General features: G+C 36.7%; 1 protein-coding gene and 1 long non-coding RNA gene across 6 annotated transcripts in view; one reads left to right on the top strand and one right to left on the bottom strand.

The window, feature by feature from the left end:
* The window catches only part of DPY19L1 (dpy-19 like C-mannosyltransferase 1), a 105,801-nt gene that overhangs the window by 12,104 nt on the left and 75,007 nt on the right, over positions 1–18,690 (bottom strand). For all 5 annotated transcript variants that reach the window (XM_058724616.1, XM_058724612.1, XM_058724613.1 and 2 more), the window contains 7 exons: positions 17,225–17,284; positions 16,608–16,688; positions 10,552–10,653; positions 6,164–6,235; positions 4,151–4,200; positions 2,012–2,036; positions 842–961 (listed from right to left, as the gene is read on the bottom strand). In XM_058724616.1, coding sequence (XP_058580599.1) covers positions 842–961; positions 2,012–2,036; positions 4,151–4,200; positions 6,164–6,235; positions 10,552–10,653; positions 16,608–16,688; positions 17,225–17,284 — 510 coding nt within the window. The remainder of the gene's footprint in view (positions 1–841; positions 962–2,011; positions 2,037–4,150; positions 4,201–6,163; positions 6,236–10,551; positions 10,654–16,607; positions 16,689–17,224; positions 17,285–18,690) is intronic.
* On the top strand, positions 7,983–10,246 carry LOC131509150 (uncharacterized). Its single transcript, XR_009260318.1, has 2 exons — positions 7,983–8,235; positions 9,999–10,246. It is a non-coding gene; the product is annotated as an uncharacterized LOC131509150 (long non-coding RNA).

Raw genomic sequence — 18,690 nt, 5'->3', positions numbered from 1 at the left:
CCTCTTTAACACAACACCAACATTCTGATTGGGAAACTTGAGGCTAGCTGATTTTTCCATTCTAGTAGTCCACACTCAATAATAACACTTTACCTCTATTATTCTCTCCTTAATTTCTCTATATGTCTTTAGAGTTAGATTTCAAGCCTCTTGAGGGCAGATATATATTATTGCTTTTTGATTTTTCTATCTACCATTCTACCCTCATCCTTAGAGTATGGTATAGATGCTTAGTAAATATTTGTTAAATTTAAAAGAGGTACTGCTGCTGGACCTTGGCTAATTGGTTGATGAAAAGGTGACACGATGCAGAAGCATCAATCTGTGAATACAGAGCAAGGACACAGTTATCCAGGGAAAATAAGCAGCAAATAACCAAAATGGCTTACACTAAATTTTAAAAAGGCAGGGATGTGCATACAAATGTATACTCAAATGAGAAAAATATGTTTTTAAGCTTGATACTGAAAAAGAACATCTATTTGAAAGCAACTGTAACTTGAAATCACTGGCTAGAATTCTTTGTGATAGGAATGTCAAAACAACAAAAAAATATTTCTACAATGACGCTCTGGTTTCTATCAACATCTGTAGGGATCATTCATGAATTCAGCCTGTACTATTTGAGCGTCTGTTGTATGCCAAGGAATGTCTTAGAAGTTAGAAGGATAAATGACCTGTTTTGGCCCTTACCCTTTATGAACAATTAATAGAAGTCCATGAAGAACTTTATGACAATTTAAAGAATTTTGAGTTATTCAATATTATTTCAGGGTCATTCAATGACATAGGCTGGGGTAAAGTGATCATAGCAACTACAACACCAACATAACGATCTTACCTGTCTTGAACAGATCAAAGAAGCCATAACACACATATGTGGGGTCAAGAAGAGTTTTAGTCTCATAATTAAAATACCGAGGGCTGTATATGCTAACAGTTGCAATGCATGATAAACTAGCTGAAAGAAAGAGAAAATATTTTTTACTCCTACAGTTTAATATATTGTGAAATAGATGAATATCCAGAAGAGTACTTTTGCTTCGCAACAATACTTTGACTTCTGAAATAAACGAGTCTACAAGTTCGCTTTCAAACCTTTCCATTTTATTAAAAGCCTAAAATGATAAAGTCACTAAAGCAAGTTGTTCTAGAATTCTGCTCAGGGTTAAGTCCATAGTTACCAAAGCCCACATCTCTGAATCTACCTTGATGATACCATCAGATTAACACAGGAAAGCGGTAAACAAAAGTAAGTACTATTTAAGATCCCAGAGTCTGCCTTGGAAGAGCCATCAAAACCAGGCAGAAAAATGCAATACAGTATTATTAGCTATAGTCACCACGCTGTTGCTAAGAGAGTAGATCTTAAAGGTCATCGCAGGGGAAAAAAAATTATTTTGTAACTACGTATGGTGATGGATGTTAGCTAGACTTATTGTGATGATCATCTCACAATGTCTACAAATCTGATTACTTATGCCATACACCTGAAATCAATATCAGGTTACATGTCAATTAGATCTCAAGTAAAAACAAAACAAAACAAGAAAGAAAAAAAGATAAACAAGTGAAACCACCAGGAAATGGCAGGAGCAACCAGTCACACCTCCAAAGCCTCAGGGCAAGGTGAGTAGAGAGGAAAGCCATCTCCAGTCAAGCAAAAGACACTCCACATGCATTTAGCAATAAACTGGATCTTCTGAGGATGATCAGAGCAGACCAAATGGGTTTCCTACTTAATGGTTTTAACAAATGAATGGTCATGTTTGTAACAGTCTCATAAAAACACATACAGGCCTATTTTGAAGATGATTAGTGACAAATACCAATACTTAGAAACTGGAAATGAAAGTATGTATATATATATATATATATATATATATATATATATATATATATACACACACACACACACACACATATACATATATGTATATATATACATATATATACATACATACACACACACATTGAAATAAAGTATGTTTTAGTAATATTAAGTCTTTACCTCTCCATGATCAAATTGGTGTTTTCTGAAATGGAATAAGAAATATTACTATTGAATCATTGTTGAAGCACTTCAATTATTTGCATTTTTATCTTACAAATACAAGTTTTACAATTTCTGTAATATTCCAAAGACATATATATGTAAAGAAAAATTACAAAGTTATGAACCCAAACTGGTGCCATAATCTTTTAAAAGACAGTTTATTTTTAAAAAATTGACCTTGGAGCATACCTTGCACATTTGACTACAGGGACAATTCCTGGGCCAACAAAAGGGACACCGTGGTGTAGCAGGTACCTCCCTGTGATGTCCTGCCAAAGCAGGGAGGGAAGTGAAGGGAACCCTGAAGACTTCATAGTTCTGTTCCCCTGCTTCTCATCCCCAGGGGTACCTGAGCTCCCCCCCCCCCCAAGCTGGGGCTGCTATAGAGATAATTTAGGAAACCACATAAAAGATTTTTTCATCAGTGGTTCTGGAATATACAAATAGCCACAAAATTCCCTCTTTAGTTCTACTTGACAGCTTTAATTTTCCTGAGAAAAGATGTACACTTAGAGGTCCCTGCATCTCCCTCTGGTCTCGTGCCACCCCTCTCCATAATCACTCCTACTCCATTTCCCTGCTTTATCTCCTAAAAGATGTTCATTTATTGGTTTCTTATTATCATCTGTCTCTCCGTACTAAAATGAACCCCTCAGGACTACAAGGTACAAACCTATCCATCCTCAATCCCACTGAGCACCGATGACACTGGAGACACAGCAGTAGATAAGATGGGGAAAAAAATCTTTGCCCTCATAGAACTTACATATAGTAAAGGGAGAAACAAAATGCAAGTAAGTAAACATTTGTCAAACAGTGAGAAGTACCGTGGAGAGAGTGAAAACAGGGCAAAAGATGCAGGGGGTGATGGGGAAGGCGTATAGCAATCAATGGGGTCACTGAGTGACATTTGAGCAAGGTCTGAAGAAGCAGAGAGTTTGAGGTTGAGCAACCCTCAGGAAGAGCACTTGAGGCAAAGAGAAAGATAGTGCATAACCCTATAGTAGGAAGTAGTCCTTAATGGGCTAAGTACAAAGACACCGTGATCAGAGAAGAGAGATGTGGGGGAGAATGGCAGTGCCATAGGAGATGTTCAAGTATAAATGGTGATAAACGCGGAGAGAGGAAGATAAGGGCACATGATGAAGAATAACAAGCCAGGAGACAAGGAATCTACAGGGAAGTGATGGTCAGGAAAGGCTTCTTGAAGGAGGTAACATTTAAACAAGAATTAAAGGAATTGGGCACATGCAGAGCCAAGCTGTGGGGAGCAGAGGCACAATTACAGCCTTGGGGTACAAACAGTGCAAAACTGCCGGGCAGGAAGCAATGGCCAAGGTTACAGAGCAGCAAGGAGGTTCAGGGGACATGAGTGTGGTGGGAAAAGGGAAAGTGAGAATTTATTTTTCTCTCAATTGCCTCTTTTGTGTACTTCACTCATTTTCCAACAGGGTTTTAGCATTTTTCCTGTTAATTCACAGAAGTCCTTTATACATGAGTCATTTGTCCTTTGTCATATATTGTGACTATTGTACCCAATTTGTCTTTTTCTCTGAACAATGCTTACAAGACTTTCCTTTTAGCGTACAGGTTTTATGTCATACTTAACAAGGCCTCTCTCATCCTAAGAGTCCTAAAATAATCTCTTGCTTAATATTGGGGTTTTGGGTTTTTTCCTACATTTAAATCTCTGCTCCATCTGGAATTTATTTTGTGTAAAAAGTAAAGTAGGGAATCAGTTTTCTATTTCCCTGCTCTTCTCTCAAAAGGCAGTCCAGTCCATTGGTCCTAAAACCAACAACAGAATAATTTATTTTCCCTGATAAACTGAAGCACAAAGCTGTGTCCTTCAAGTACAGATTATGTGTAGGCCTAATATCAGATTGTATGGATGGAATCTGAGGTATGAATAAGTAATGTACTGAGCTCTGCATGGACAGGGGATCATGAGAAAAGCAAAGAAGGGGAATGACAACAATCGAAAACATCCATGATCAAATGTTGAGTGTACCATACCACATGAATTATAAAATTAATACCTTGTAGATATCTATTTAATAGATAATGTAACAAAATGATTAATAGCATACTTACCTCATTTGTGTCTGTTGTTTAGTTAAGACACCCCACATGTCACTAATAATCTGCAAATAGATTTTTTAACACTGAGGAAGAGTTGTTTTGGGAAAAACAAAATTGTAACTAAAGTATCTTCTAAATTTTCAAACTCTACTTAAAAATATAAGTATAGGGATAAGAGATGACTCGGGAAATAATAACTACAACAACCTAATCTTACATTTGTACAGTACTTGATCATATACCTAATACCCAACAACCCTGTTCAAATAGATTTTCTTATCTTCATTTCGTACATGAGCAATGGGCTCAGATGGATTAGATGATCTCCTGGAAGGTGGACAACAACTAGGAAGCATTAATAGGTCGTGAAACCTGACCTTCTGGCTTCCAGTCCACATTCAGTGAACTCCACCATGCCAAGGTCACTAGCAATGCCTCTTCTTAATCATGCACATATACCCCATATACCCGGACAACTGCCTCAGACACTGATAAGCACAACTAACTAAACACTGGGTTTGCACAGTTAGCAGCCAGGGAAGGTCATCTAATCTGAAATCCTATCCCCAGTATGGATGCCCTCTTGGACACTGCTCACACGTTTTAATCTAGCCCTTGGAAGAACCACCCAACTGCTGCTTGAATCTACAACACTTTGTCAGTCCAGATCAATTCTGGTCCAAAGTCCAACCTCGTAGAATTGGCCATAATTCTAAGGAGCCAGAATGAGTGTAATCGTATTTCCAAGGGGTAGGCTTTAAATATTTGAAAATAATTATCTTTTGTCCAAATGAATCCTTCTTCTTTAAATCAAACATCTCAGCTTTTTTAACCTGATATAATTGCTTTTGTCATCTCTAGCCATCCAGGTTACTGCCTTTTTAATGGATTCTGGATTGCCAACATTGGTACTTTCTGATTTACCTACTAGGTGCACACCTACACGAAGTATGCAAAAGTGCAAAGGAAGCACAGAGCCTGGCATATAGCAGAAACTGACCACAAACTCATTAGATTTGAAAAGCTTGTGCAACTACAAAGCTGAATGCTACACTACACCCAAGAAGGAGGGAAAGGTGCAGAGTCTGATTCTTATTCCTTCCTTGCTTTTTTATGGACATGATGTGAGGCTGGTAACAACTTCTATGATCTTCTAATTCTGCATCTGTCAAAATGGGGGCAATATCTGTGTACCGTACAGAGCTGTCAAATAAGCAGGTGAAATAACACACGTGATATGGCTGGGGAGAGTACAAATATATAATGTGAACAATAACCATAGTACAGAATATTCTATAAATACACGATATTCTGTTAACCCAGAAATCACTAACTATAAATCAGAAAACTTTTAGGATCTATCATCTGTTTTTTGATAATAGATTAATCTTTATTTATTCTCTTAAAACACTTGCAATTACAGAATTCATCAACTCTTACAAGAAAAAAGAGAGTATCACACCTGCTCTTTGCTAAAGATTGGAACTTCCATGACCTGATTTAAATCTGGGCTTAGAATTTCATTATCAAAGCCAAGTTGGAAGTCTAACAATTTTATCGATGTTGGTAATACACTGTTAGTATTCTATTTTTTCCTTTTGATCAATAATAATAAACTCAATCCAGGAGTTAGTGAGAACTGCACAAATGACTTAGAAAGGCATACATTAAATATTTTAGAAAATATTACATAAAGTCAAAAGTCAGTCAGTAGTAACTTACAAAGACAAAAATAACTGTATCTGGGTCAATATGGTCTCTCTGATCATGTCTTTCAAAATGCATGACCATCAAAACCCGAGCCATCCTTTTCCTATGTCTATTTTATGCTGGCAGATAGAATATTTTTAAGGTTTATAATGTTCATCAAGGGCTGTAATTAAGAAAATACAGAAAACATTTCAACAAATCCATATGATGTATTGTGTCATATTAACGTGTAACCTAGTTTACTTAACTACTAGGATAGAAACAACAAAGTGTTTTATTATAAAAAAGAGCTCTTAAGTAATCAAATCAACATACCTTTCTAACGATTGCAATAAACACAACCAGAACAACTGGAAGCAGCAGTGTCTTTGTATACCTCAGAGGAGTCTGCAATTCAAAGAGAGGTTTTGTGAGAGGAAACTATTTTCAGACAAAATTTCATTTCAAAAAGTATAAGCAGAGAAACATGAGCATCAGTCCAATATACCCATTGACTCCCATCGTAAAAATGAAGATGCATTTCCATAGAAACAAACATCCCTAAAATGCTGAGTTGAAAACACGAACACTGGTAAGTATAAAATGTGACTAGGAAGATTACTGTTCACTTTTTGTACACAGCTTTTCCAACTACAGAGCTCAACTTAACATTTGCCCAAGGTCAGCAGGACTCTAACTTTAAACAGCATGAGCATTTCCTGTACATTTGGTGGGGGATAAAAATCGTAACCATGATCCTAAGACACACTAAGACACACTAAGACACACACACACACACACACACACACACACACACACACACACACACACACACAGTAATGACCAATGTTTACAGGAGAAATAAAAACATTTTTGCATTTTCTTAATAACAGAGAAAAAGCTACAGAAACATTTAATACCAAAGCCTTACACACTGCAATCCTATATATATTTCAATCATTTGAAGTCACACTTTTAAACAATTCTGGGCTTGAAATTTCTAAATTGCAATTGATTTGCTTACCACCAACATTTACCTTCACAAAAATAATACTATATTATTGAGTTAAATAATGTACATTTTCCTAAATATGTTTATCAAGAGATATCTAGCTTTAATCATATTAAAAACACTGATACATTTTAATTTTACAAAGTAGTATTTTCTGATTTTCCCTCTCATTAGTCCAATTTTCTCACTTGTTATTCTGTATTAGAAAGTAATTTTGATAATTTATTAACCCAAAATGCATACTTCAGTTAGAAGTCCCATTAAAAGATTTTTTATGGTTTTATTTTACTATTTACAAGCATTTGCATAGTACTTAATATTTTAAAATATACTTATTTCTAATTTGTAAATTTTACATTATGTCTTTGTCTAGACCTATGTCTAGGCAAAAATCATATAACCAAAACTATTTTATCATTTAAAATTTAGACATTTGCTATCAACAACTAACGATAAATATAAGAAAAGGTGTGAAATACAGGTGTTTACCTTAAAAAGGCAATGTGTCAAAACTGTGTTAAAAGTATTGAACAATTTAATGAAGAATTCAAACAATTTTAAAAATACATTCAAAAACTTTGTTTTAAAAGTATTTTTTAGGGGCACTTGGGTGGTTCAGTCAGTTAAGCGTCTGACTCTTCATTTTGGGTCAGGTCATGATCTCACAGTTCATGAGTTCAGACCCCAAGTCAGGCTCCCCACTGACAGCATGGAGCCTGTTTGGGTGTATCTCTCTCTCTCTCTCTCTCTCTCTCTCTCTCTCTCTCTCTCTCTCTTTCTCAAAATAAATAAATATTTTTAAAAAGACACTCAAGGAAAAATACATGAGCCAAAGATTTTGAATCTAGCCAGAATTTCACTTATAAAATAAGCCACTGATAGAATATTCGACCACGTAAAAACTCAGGGATTACTGTTCCTATGGCCCTTCCTGAGGAATCCGTTGGAGAGCAAGCTTCACACAATAGAGAAATGGCAGGAGAGGCTTCAATGCCAGAACACACAGTGTTAAAAACACCAACCTACAGAACTATGACGAGGATGTAACAGATATAACAGATATAACTGTGACAGAGTAGCATGAGTGGTTACATGTGTAGACAATTCAGATACAATGGATCTCTTAAAACAGGGGTCAGAGGGGAGAGTACATGGGAAGTAAAATAACGTCACTGATTATAGTATTACAATAGAAATGGGGGGGAGTAGTGGCCAGGCAAGAAGAAACTAAGTTCAATATACTTCTCAGTAGGAAACCAACAGAAGGGACTGGAGTGGATATATGAAAGTATTAATACAAAGGAAACAAAATCATACAATTTCCTCAATACCAAAAGATCCACCAGAGTGTATGCAGAAGAACAAATGCAAGGGAAACAACCACACAGGGAGAGAGGTGAACATGTGTGTGCAATATCAGAATTACAAGTTCTTTTAATACTTCTATGAATTGTTGGATTTAGTCTAAGCATAAAAGTTATACACGCTCATTGTAAAAACTAAAAAATGCAGAGAAAATAAAGAACCAATTTAAAGAAAGCCTGGGCGGCTCAGTCAGTTAAGTGTCTGACTCTTGATCTTGGCTCAGGTCATGATCTCAGGATTTATAAGTTTGAGCCCTGCATCGATCGGGCTTTGTGCTGGCAGTGTGGAGTCTGCTTGGGATCCTCTCTCTCCCTCTCTCATTGCCTCTCCCCCTCGCTCAAAATAAACAAGCAAACAAACAAATAATAAGGAAACAACCAATTTCACATTTTGGGTCAATGTGAATATATTGCAATTTCCTCCCCAATGGGTTGTCTGTTCCCACCTTTCACCTATTTCTGCATAGGTGTGTGGGAGTAGGGATGTATTCTTTGTGATGGGGAAGGGTAAGAGTCCTCGGTAAATTTTTTTTAAATGTTTATTTATTTATTTTGAGAGCGGGTGGAGGGGCAGAGAGAGAGGTGAGAGAGAATTCCAAGCAGGTTCTGTGCTCAACGCTCCAGCACAGAGCCTGATGCAGGATCGATCTCACCAACCGTGAGATCACGACCTGAGCTGGAATCAAGAGGTAGATGCTTAACCGACTGAGCCACTCAGGCACCCCAAGTCCTCTGAAATTTTTTCTTGATTTGGACAATCTCCTATACTCACTACCTTAATCCCTAGTTTCACTTGTCATATTTATGGCAAAAATCATCCCACTTAGTCATTTGCCTTTTAGTTTTTGCAATATTTAATGTCAGATGTTTTAAGTTACATGCAGACAAATCTATTAATCATTCTCATATGCATTATGTTAAACTGTGCCCTTTTCCCCACCGTATGGATGTATCAAACAATGGATGCACTCTCCGAGCTGGCACAGTACTCTGTCTCTACAGCACGGTCCCTGTGAAGATACCCATGGAGATGAGGAATGGCAGGCTGGAAACAGCTTTGCTACTGTCTTCAAATTAACTGAAGCCAGGCTATGCCTCAATAAGCAATTTCTTCTATCACCTACCCGATGGTTCTTACTCTCAGGTGACAGCGGCATGTGTATCTAACTAATGTCAGAGGACTTCCACCAAGTCCTAATGCCTTCTGGTGTTTACCTTCTACTTCCTTTACCGCTTGCTTGAAGGAGTCTTGAGCTGCTGTGAATACGTATTTTAATGTCTTGCAGATACTCTTTCCTTCCTTTCTTTCAGTGGGCTCAATACATTCACTCATACAGTTTTTATTAGCCATTATATGTCAAAACTTGCCAGAACCTGGGAATGAAGACTGGTAGGTACTGGAGTAAAGAGGACATCTTCAGGACATGCCCAATTCAGAAAGTCTGGTTGAAAGGACTTTGCAGTGTGGGGCACTATCATCCACTGGTCTGTGTAACTCAGGACACAGAGGGAACCCAGTGGGGAGCAAGAGGAAAATGAAAGTGTCAACAAAGTACCGTTGACCAGTGTAATATATACACACACACAGCTCTGAAGGAAAATGTTTCACAGATAGTAAACTATCATAATAAATTGGGGCCGCATGGGTGGTGTTAAAAAAGACACATATATATGTGTTTGTTGAACCAAACCAGCTCACTGATTACTGCAAAATAATATTTTATAAAAAATATCATTAAAATATCAAAGTACTGTCCTCTGTGTCTCATTTGGTCCTCACAATATCTTTTTGCAGCACACTACTAGAAACTAGTAAGCTATGAGAGAGAACAAAATGAGAGTCACGTGTTCAGCAACATCGAATACTACTGCAGACTTCCATCTCCCAATCCACCACACTACTGTCTGATTTCCTTTTAAACGTCTGAATACAGTTTTAGAAAGAAAAATGCTGCTGGAATGAACAAACTCAAACTCAACGATATTTCAAAGCAATGAGATTATTCCAACAAACAACCACTGAATGAATGGAAATGTAAGAGCTCGGGAGCGTCACTGAATTAATGTTGTCCCTGAAAAGAGGCATCTTGAAATGCCTCTGTGTTTACTCATTCAAAAAACTATTGCTAGTCTGAATGCATGCTTCCAAATTATCAAAGTGAGAAAAGACCATACATTTCAGGGTGCTGTACTAATGTAAGTAGGAACATCTTCCTGTAAACCATCACTTTCCTTTTCCTTCCAAGTGAGGTAACAGCACAGAGGAGAGTCTGAGATAACAGGAGCGCCCTTTATGAAAAATGAGTGGACCAGAACCTGGGGAAGGAAAACTAGAAATCACATCTTACCTCCTTTTCCATAAAGTCAAACTCTGCTGCACAGGTATACAATAAAGTATCAAAATCCTTGTAACTGAAGAATTTTGATGTTAATAAGTTGCCAATATGAGCCTAGGAAGGAATAAAGGGAGGCACCATTAGATTACGCCATATGGTGTAATAGTGCATTTTCATCTTAATAGCATTGAGAAATAGCTTTCACTACATTGGCGAGCTCGCTGTCCCCATGCCAGGCTTGCTTCTGCTAAAGAGCTGCAACTTCGTGGTTCTCCCTTCTTTTGCTGACAAATGGTAACTCCAACAACACCCTGCCTTCCACGATCCATCAACATACCAGAGCTTTCACCTTAGGTCTTCCCTGCTCAGTGTGCTAAGCCTGATGAAATACACTACCCATCTCCTTTTCTGGAGCCTTCTAGGGAGGGCAGGCTTGGTAACACATACAGACATCTGTCAATCATAAGGAACAAAGTGCAATGGAGTGAAAGAAAAGGAGGAAACATTCATTCTGATTTTTGAAAAGGGGATTGAAAAGACTCTTTGAAAGGGGTGCCTGGGTGGCTTGGTTGGTTAGACTGTTGATTTCAGCTCCGGTCATGATCTCACAATTTGTAAGTTAAAGCCCCGTGTGGGGCTCTGTGCTGATGGCTTGGAGCCTGCTTGAGATTCTGTCTCTCTCTTTGCTCTCTTTCTCTCTCTCTCTCTCAAAATAAATAAATAAACTTTAAAAAAATGGCCAGGCCTTGCAATAAAATCCACCTTCTGCATGACGATCAATTTATCCGTGTAATTCTTTACATGTTACCAAGTGCTCTTACGTACCTCCTCTCATCTGCTTCCCAACAAAGTCATGTGAGGAAAGTGGGATTATTTGCATTTAACAAATGAGGAAACGTTGGCTAAATTTTCAATTCATTATTGTCTAAAAGAGTAAGGACCAAAGAAAAGGGGGAAATTATGTAAAACAAACAATAGCTAAAATCCTAAATGATACCTACATGAATGAAGTAGGAAGATTGGAGGAGAGGGGAACTAAATAAGGGGTGGTGGGAATGTGTTGAAAAATTCCAAAATACTCTATTTTGTTGGGGAGGAAATGCATGCTGAGAAGTTTAAGACATCAACAGGAAGAACATACAGTGCCTTAAACAGCATAAGAAATCTGTCTATCCAATGAAAAGGAGAAAAATCTAAAAAGCATGTAAAATAGTTGGAAACTGAAATACAATGGAAGAAATGTCCCAATATAATGGTAAGTGCCATATATTTAAAGAACTTAAATTCACAAATTAAAGGATAGATGCTCAAATTAGGTTTTAGGAAGAAAATTCAAATATATATTGTCTACAAAAGACATGTTTAACACAAAAGTACATAGAAAGGTTGAAAATAAAAGAGGAGAACAAGATATATTAGATAAACTGGACCAAAGAAATCTAGGTTAGCAATAGTAACATCTCACAAAACTGAATTCAAGCAAAAAATACATGAAAAGAGACAGAATGACCTTATATGCTGGTAAAATGAACAGCAAAGCAAGGTCATATGTATCATGAACATATGTGCAGTTAACAGTATAGATTCAAAGTGTATCAAGAGCTGAAAAGAATGTAGAAATAGGTAAGAAGAAATAGGTAAGAATAGGTAAATTGATAAAGAAATAGGTAAGTTGACAGTGTTCATTGGAAATGTTAAATATTTCTCACTAAAATAGAAATATTTCTCACTAAAATAATATTTCTCACTAAAATAGAAGGTTAACAAATGTTAACATAACACCTGAATAATAATATGCTCACAGAGAATACAAACTTCACAAGAGAGACTACATGCTACCCTTGAACATGGTAAAAATTTTTTTAAATGTTCACATACCATACCACAATATATTTTAAAGAACTGATATAATACAAATTATTTTTTTCTAATCGTAAATGCAATAAAACTGGAAAACAGCTAACTAGAAATGGCTTTAAAAATCCTTTTGGCTAGAAGCTAACATAAATAGCATAAAACTTAATAACCTTCAGGCTAAAAAGAACACTAAATAGTTAATTTGTAAGATACACAAAAAGTACTACTTACAGGGAAATGTATAGCTTTAAATGCATTTATCAGAAAGAGAGGTTGAAAACAAAAGAGCCAAGCACTTTCCCTCGAGCATTAGAAAAAGCTACAGAACAGCACAAAGAAATAAGAAATGAGGATGACGGAATTTGTTGACAAAGAGAAATTCAACAAAACCAGAGGACTCAAAAAAGGTGGTACTTTGAAAATATTAATACAGTAAATAGAAAACAGGAAAAATAGCACACCCAAAAAAACCCCTCAAAAAACAGCTCTTTATAGGAGACTAATACAATATTGACTCTGAATCCAAATAAGAATAAATAAAAGAATGTAAAGCCATTTCACATACATGCAAAAATATTAATTAGAATTTTCACTAATTGAATCCTGTAATAAATTTTTAATTTTTTAAACTTTTTTATTTATTATTTTTGAGAGAGAGAGAGAGAGAGAGAGAGGGAGAGAGAAACAGAGCACGAGTGGGAAAGGGGCAGAGAGACAGACACACACACAGAATCTGAAGCAGGCTCCAGGCTCTGAGCTGTCAGCACAGAGCCTGATGCGGGGCTCAAACTCACAGTGAGGTCATGACCTGAGCTGAAGTCGGATGCTTAACCGACTGAGCCACTCAGGTGCCCCAGGCTATAATAATTTTTCTAAAAAATACAATCGTGGGGCACCTGGATGGCTCGGTCAGTTAAGCGTCTGACTTCAGCTCAGGTCATGATCACATGGTTCATGGGTTCGAGCCTGGAGTCAGGCTCTGTGCAGACAGCTCAGAGCCTGGGGCCTGCTTCAGATTCTGTGTCTCTCTCTTTGCCCCTCTCCCCACTCACATTCTGTTGTCTCTCTCTCTCTCTCTCTCAAAAATTAAATAAACATAAAAAAACTTTTTTTTAAATACAATCCATTTGATGACACATATGAAATGGGTAAGATTCCTCTAAAGACATAAACCACCAATAACTTCCTCAAAAAAGTGGATTTGTAGTAGAAAATTCTCTCATGAAGAAAAGTCCAGGCCCTGCAGGCTTCACTGTCAAATTCTACCATACACTGTAGGCAAAGAAATAATATCAATTCTACATAAATTCTCTTTGAAATAGAGAAGCTATCATTACCTTGAAACCAAAGCCAGACAAAAAAACATTGTAAGAAAATAAAACCACAGACTAATCTCTCTCATAAATATAGACAAAAATCCTTAAAAATATTAACAACCAAATCCAAATCCAATATACAGAAAGAATACTACATTGTGAGCAAGTGAGGTTATCTGAGAAACACAAGACTGAATGAACAATTAAGAATCGATGGAAATGAGTACTTCCTATGTCAGAGAAGTTGACAAATCCTTTTCCCCAATAACAACTATAAAACTGGACAAAACTGCCAAAAACAACCATATCAGGTTCTAGAAACTGACCACAAGGCAAGCAAACTGAGAAGCACTCATTCATACAAGAGCTGATGAACTCTGAGTGGACGTAGAAGGCGTCTGCGGCATTCTTGCCTGGGCTGGCCCATCTGCCATCAGATCAGCACCACGCTTGGTGGGACCAATAGTCCCCGAGGCTGGGGCTGAGCATGAAAAGCAGAACCTTTGCTACTGGAGGGTCCTGACTTGTTTGGGGGCAGACAGCAAAATGCCTATGCCCAGAGACACTATTAATAAAAGTATGGAATGGCAGGAAATGAAAGGTGAAAGCTCACAGCTTTGCCAGCCTAGTATTTCATTACTTGTGCAGTGAACAGTGGACTGGAAGACTACCTAGAAATTTTAAAAAGATTCTGGAAATGAGAAAACCAGCAAGGAGGTAAAAAAGTTCTCACATCCCTGGTGGACTAGAAAGCTGCACACACGGGCAGGGATCCTCGAGCCCAAGCTCTCCACAAACCTATCACCAACTGGGAAGTGGTATGCAGATTCACAGAAGATCCAATAAGTCATGGAAGATAGGAAAAGATGGGGCAGACCTGATGTTCAGGTGACAGTTAACATAGTAGGCCTGACTGCTATCTTTTGAAAACCCTGCTTGCAAAGCTGGCACCTGGCTGGCATCAGAGAACTTAGATTTCAGATGGCTCCTTCCACCCTAAGCGAGAATGAACAGTGGCTCACTGTGCCCAAATTGTACAAACCCAGGCCTATCCTTAGTACCTACATTCCTTCTGGGAGTCTGGAACTTTGAATTGTGTCAGGCCGAGGATGCCTATGTTACCAGCTCCCAGTGAAAACTGTGTCACTGAGTACTGAGCTTCCCTGGTAGACAAGCTCAAGCTTCTACCAAGAAGAGTGTGACAGAAGCAGGATGTACTGAGAAATTGGCTCACTTGGCTCCTAAAGAACAGGCGAGTGTCTAATTATCTTAATAGAAAGGGGTGAATGAAAGTGCTTCTTGAGAGCTATGGGACCTTGCCATTCTCTTCCTCTGACCAATGTCAAAATTCAGAATTTATGAGCTGATGTCCTTGATCGGTGTTACAGATTCCTAGAAATATTAAAGTTGCAATTAAATTACTTCTGATTTGGAAATAACTGTGGTTTGGTCCTGCTACAACATCAGGCTGTGACAGCAATGACGACATCACTTTAACCTGAATCAATACCTTAACTGGTTTGTCTTCTCCCAGGGAGGAAACAGATTCCGTTCACCCAGGACTTGGGCTCTTTCCTTTCCTGCTCATTCTCTGCATCCTCACTGACTCGATCACCTTTTAGCTCTCCTCTTCGCAGGTGACTTCAGGCAGGAGACTTCCCCTCTCCTCCTCTATGTTTCTGCAGCTTTCTGTACTTGTTTTTTTTAACACAGCCTTCCTCACATTGTATCACAGTTGCTAGAAATCGTTTCCACCTCACACTAGACCGTGTCTTACTCAGTTTTGTGTCTCTAGGATGCATTCTACTGCCAGGCACCAAGCAGGCACATATTGAATGAATGAATACGTACTGAATGATAATTTTAGACTCCAGTTTTATACTTTAAAAAGTCTTTCCACAGCTTGCAGATCATCCACTGAACAACCCAATTGTTCAATCTTTTTTAAGCAAAAAATTCCCTTGTTCTAATGAAAACCTATATAATTATCCAATGTGTAAGAAATTAAAGCTAAACTGCACTGGGTGGAGCGGGGGGACTTCCAGGATGATTGGGAAGTAGGTGGAGCCCACGGAAGACGCCTTAGAAGTCTCAGGACTTCACAAGACCCAGTGTCAAAACTACAGCTTTAATCTATTATGGATAGAGGAAAGACAGCCTGTTAAAATAAATTACAGAAAAAAATACATGGTTTACTTTTGCTGGTTGCTGTGTTGCTTCTTTTTTAATTAATGTGTTTACTAAAACACCAAAATAAAATAGGCAAAGCAAAATTATGCAAGGAGGAATCCTTAAAGTTATAAAGCAGATTTCCATCCTACCCAGATACCAAAACAGAACAGACAAGAAAAACCCTTCTCTTCTCAATAAGGCTCACTTGGATTAAATTATCTATAATTTAGGTATAAATTATAAATTACCTATAATTTAGGTATAAATTAGGTATAAATTATAAATAAACCTTTCACAAGCACTGACTGGGAAACCTGGGATGGGAGGAATGAGGCTATAATACAGTCTATAGATTCAGAGGCTCTGAAGATGGCATACTGATGTGTTACCAAGGGGAATTATGAAGAAACCAGAGAAAAATGACTATATGGACCTTAACATTTGAGCTTAGGACTCTAGAGCTTTCTTGCTTTAAAATTTTAAAATCTTTATGATACAGAAGGATAAAATAACAGAATTGTGTCAAGAAATTAATAATGGAGAAGAGACTATACACAGAGTCACATTTACTTTCTATTATAGTAAATAGATTAAAAAAAATAAGTAAATAGACTTCACATTAGAATCTGGCTTAAATAGTGGTACTTTAATAACTCAGGTAATTCATTCTTAGCCTGTCTGATTCTTTTAAAGTCTTTCAAGTTTAAGCAAAAATGCACTTACATCGTCTGCAATGCCAAAGATTTTCGATGTCAAATACTTGAGTATGACAGTTCCAAATAACCAAAAACATCCTTGGATAACCTACAAAAGAAAAACATAATAAAGCAAAAATAAATTGATGCTTCTGATAGCCATTCCTTGCATATAATGGAGGAAGAAAAATACAAATGCTTTAATCAACTGTGAAATAACTAGCTCCATACCCAAGAAAAAATATGCTAAACAATGCAGCTTAAAGAATGCTACTCCAAAATCACCAAAAATAAGAATATATACATACAATATTATCAACATTATAATAATTATAGGAGATTTATACGGAATTACAGTTAAATTCCCTTTGTACTAACAGTTTCTACACACGCACTGCTCCCCTGAAACAAACATGGGTGATAAAATAAGTAAAACTAGAATTCTTCACTTATCCAATATTAACTTTAACTTGCCACATGAAAACGGCAAGTTGGCACATTAAAATTGAGCCCTAATTATGTCATAAAGCTGTTAGATATCTTGCATTACATAAAAATAGATAATTTCCTTAAAAGTAAAACATAAAATCAAAGATACATTTTAGAGAAGGAAAAATTTACACATTCAAATAGATTGATTCTTACCCATAAACTAAGTTCAGATACATTCATTTTCAGGAAATGTGGTTTCATTTCCAGTATACCCTTCATGGAGAAAATAACATAGCATGCAGTTAATACTTATATACATAAATTCAAGCACCAAAAACCACTTATAATAAGACTCTCTAGAATCTAAAACTCAGCACATTGTCAATGTTCCATATAGCATTACCACAAGTTCAATGACTTTAAGCAACAGTCCTATTTTATCCAAAGTAGATTAGGTTAGTTAGTGACTTTGTAAAATTGAAAACAAATTACCATACATTTCTACAACTGATTTTACATCTCTGATTTACCTAAGAATCAATATAATATATAATAGAGTATAATACCATATATAAAGTATATAATAATTTCAGAATTTTAGACAGTATCTTATAGTCATAAAATTTTACTTAAGTTAAATATTATCAACTCTTAGAATAAACTACAAATGAGTTTTTAGTGGACCAACCAAATACTTCTCCTCTATCAAATCTTTGCTCTCTCTTGGACATGAATAGACTCCCAAAGTATATTACCTATAGGGGGCTAAATGCACTTGTAACTTGGCAAAAGTACGGCTACAGATCAAAACATAAATAAATACATGAACCCAAATTAAATCTTTTCAGAAGTTTCTGAATATCTGAGAACACAACAGGTGATAGGATTCAGGTTTCAAAGTGATAACTACAAATAAAAATAGGCAAATGAGTGTTTATAGTTGAATATGCATAAATATGCTATATTCTGTAACTGTGGGCATCATTTATTTTTATACACACCCAAATAGGAAAAATACATAAATACACTTAATTCATACCTAAGACACACCTCAGTGTCAAGCAGCTAAAAGGAAACCTGACACACTGTGGGTCCTGGACTGAACTGAAGTTTCCTGTAAAATGTACTTAGGTTAGATTTTATTGGTACCTGAATACAAGTACCAAGAGTCATGTGCTTTAATATAAGTGATAGCAGGACTTGCCTGCACACACATGTAAAATATAGAACTGAGTACACTGTTAACATTTCCTGATTAGAAACAGAGTTCACTGACTGTAAGAACTATCATTAATCTCAAACTACAGCAACTCACTTAATGATTTTTTTTGTCATTGTTGAAAACACAGCATCACCATATGCTAATTACTTATACCTGCAACTAAGTATACTCGAGCCACACAACCTGAAAAAGGGTAGCGTGGTCCAGAGTGGGAAGAGGCATATTTCTGGGGGAAAAGGATCTTAAGTGTTATTTGTGAAATGGGGCAAAGAAATAGGAAGTTCCCAATTTGTTCATGAGTTCTAGAAATCAAGAAAGCCAAAATAATCTGAGTAACTTAAACAATTATTCAAAGAGAATATATTTCAATTAAGAGAGTACAATACACTTTTGTCTTCAGGAAAGCAGCCTAATGCTAAAGCACATGCACTTTTAAACACAGGAATAATATTTTTCC

This window comes from Neofelis nebulosa, chromosome 4, assembly GCF_028018385.1.
Source record: "Neofelis nebulosa isolate mNeoNeb1 chromosome 4, mNeoNeb1.pri, whole genome shotgun sequence".
In the NCBI taxonomy this organism is placed as follows: domain Eukaryota; kingdom Metazoa; phylum Chordata; class Mammalia; order Carnivora; family Felidae; genus Neofelis; species Neofelis nebulosa.
Note: the sequence above shows the minus strand (reverse complement) of the source record. Positions and strands in the feature narration are given on the sequence as shown.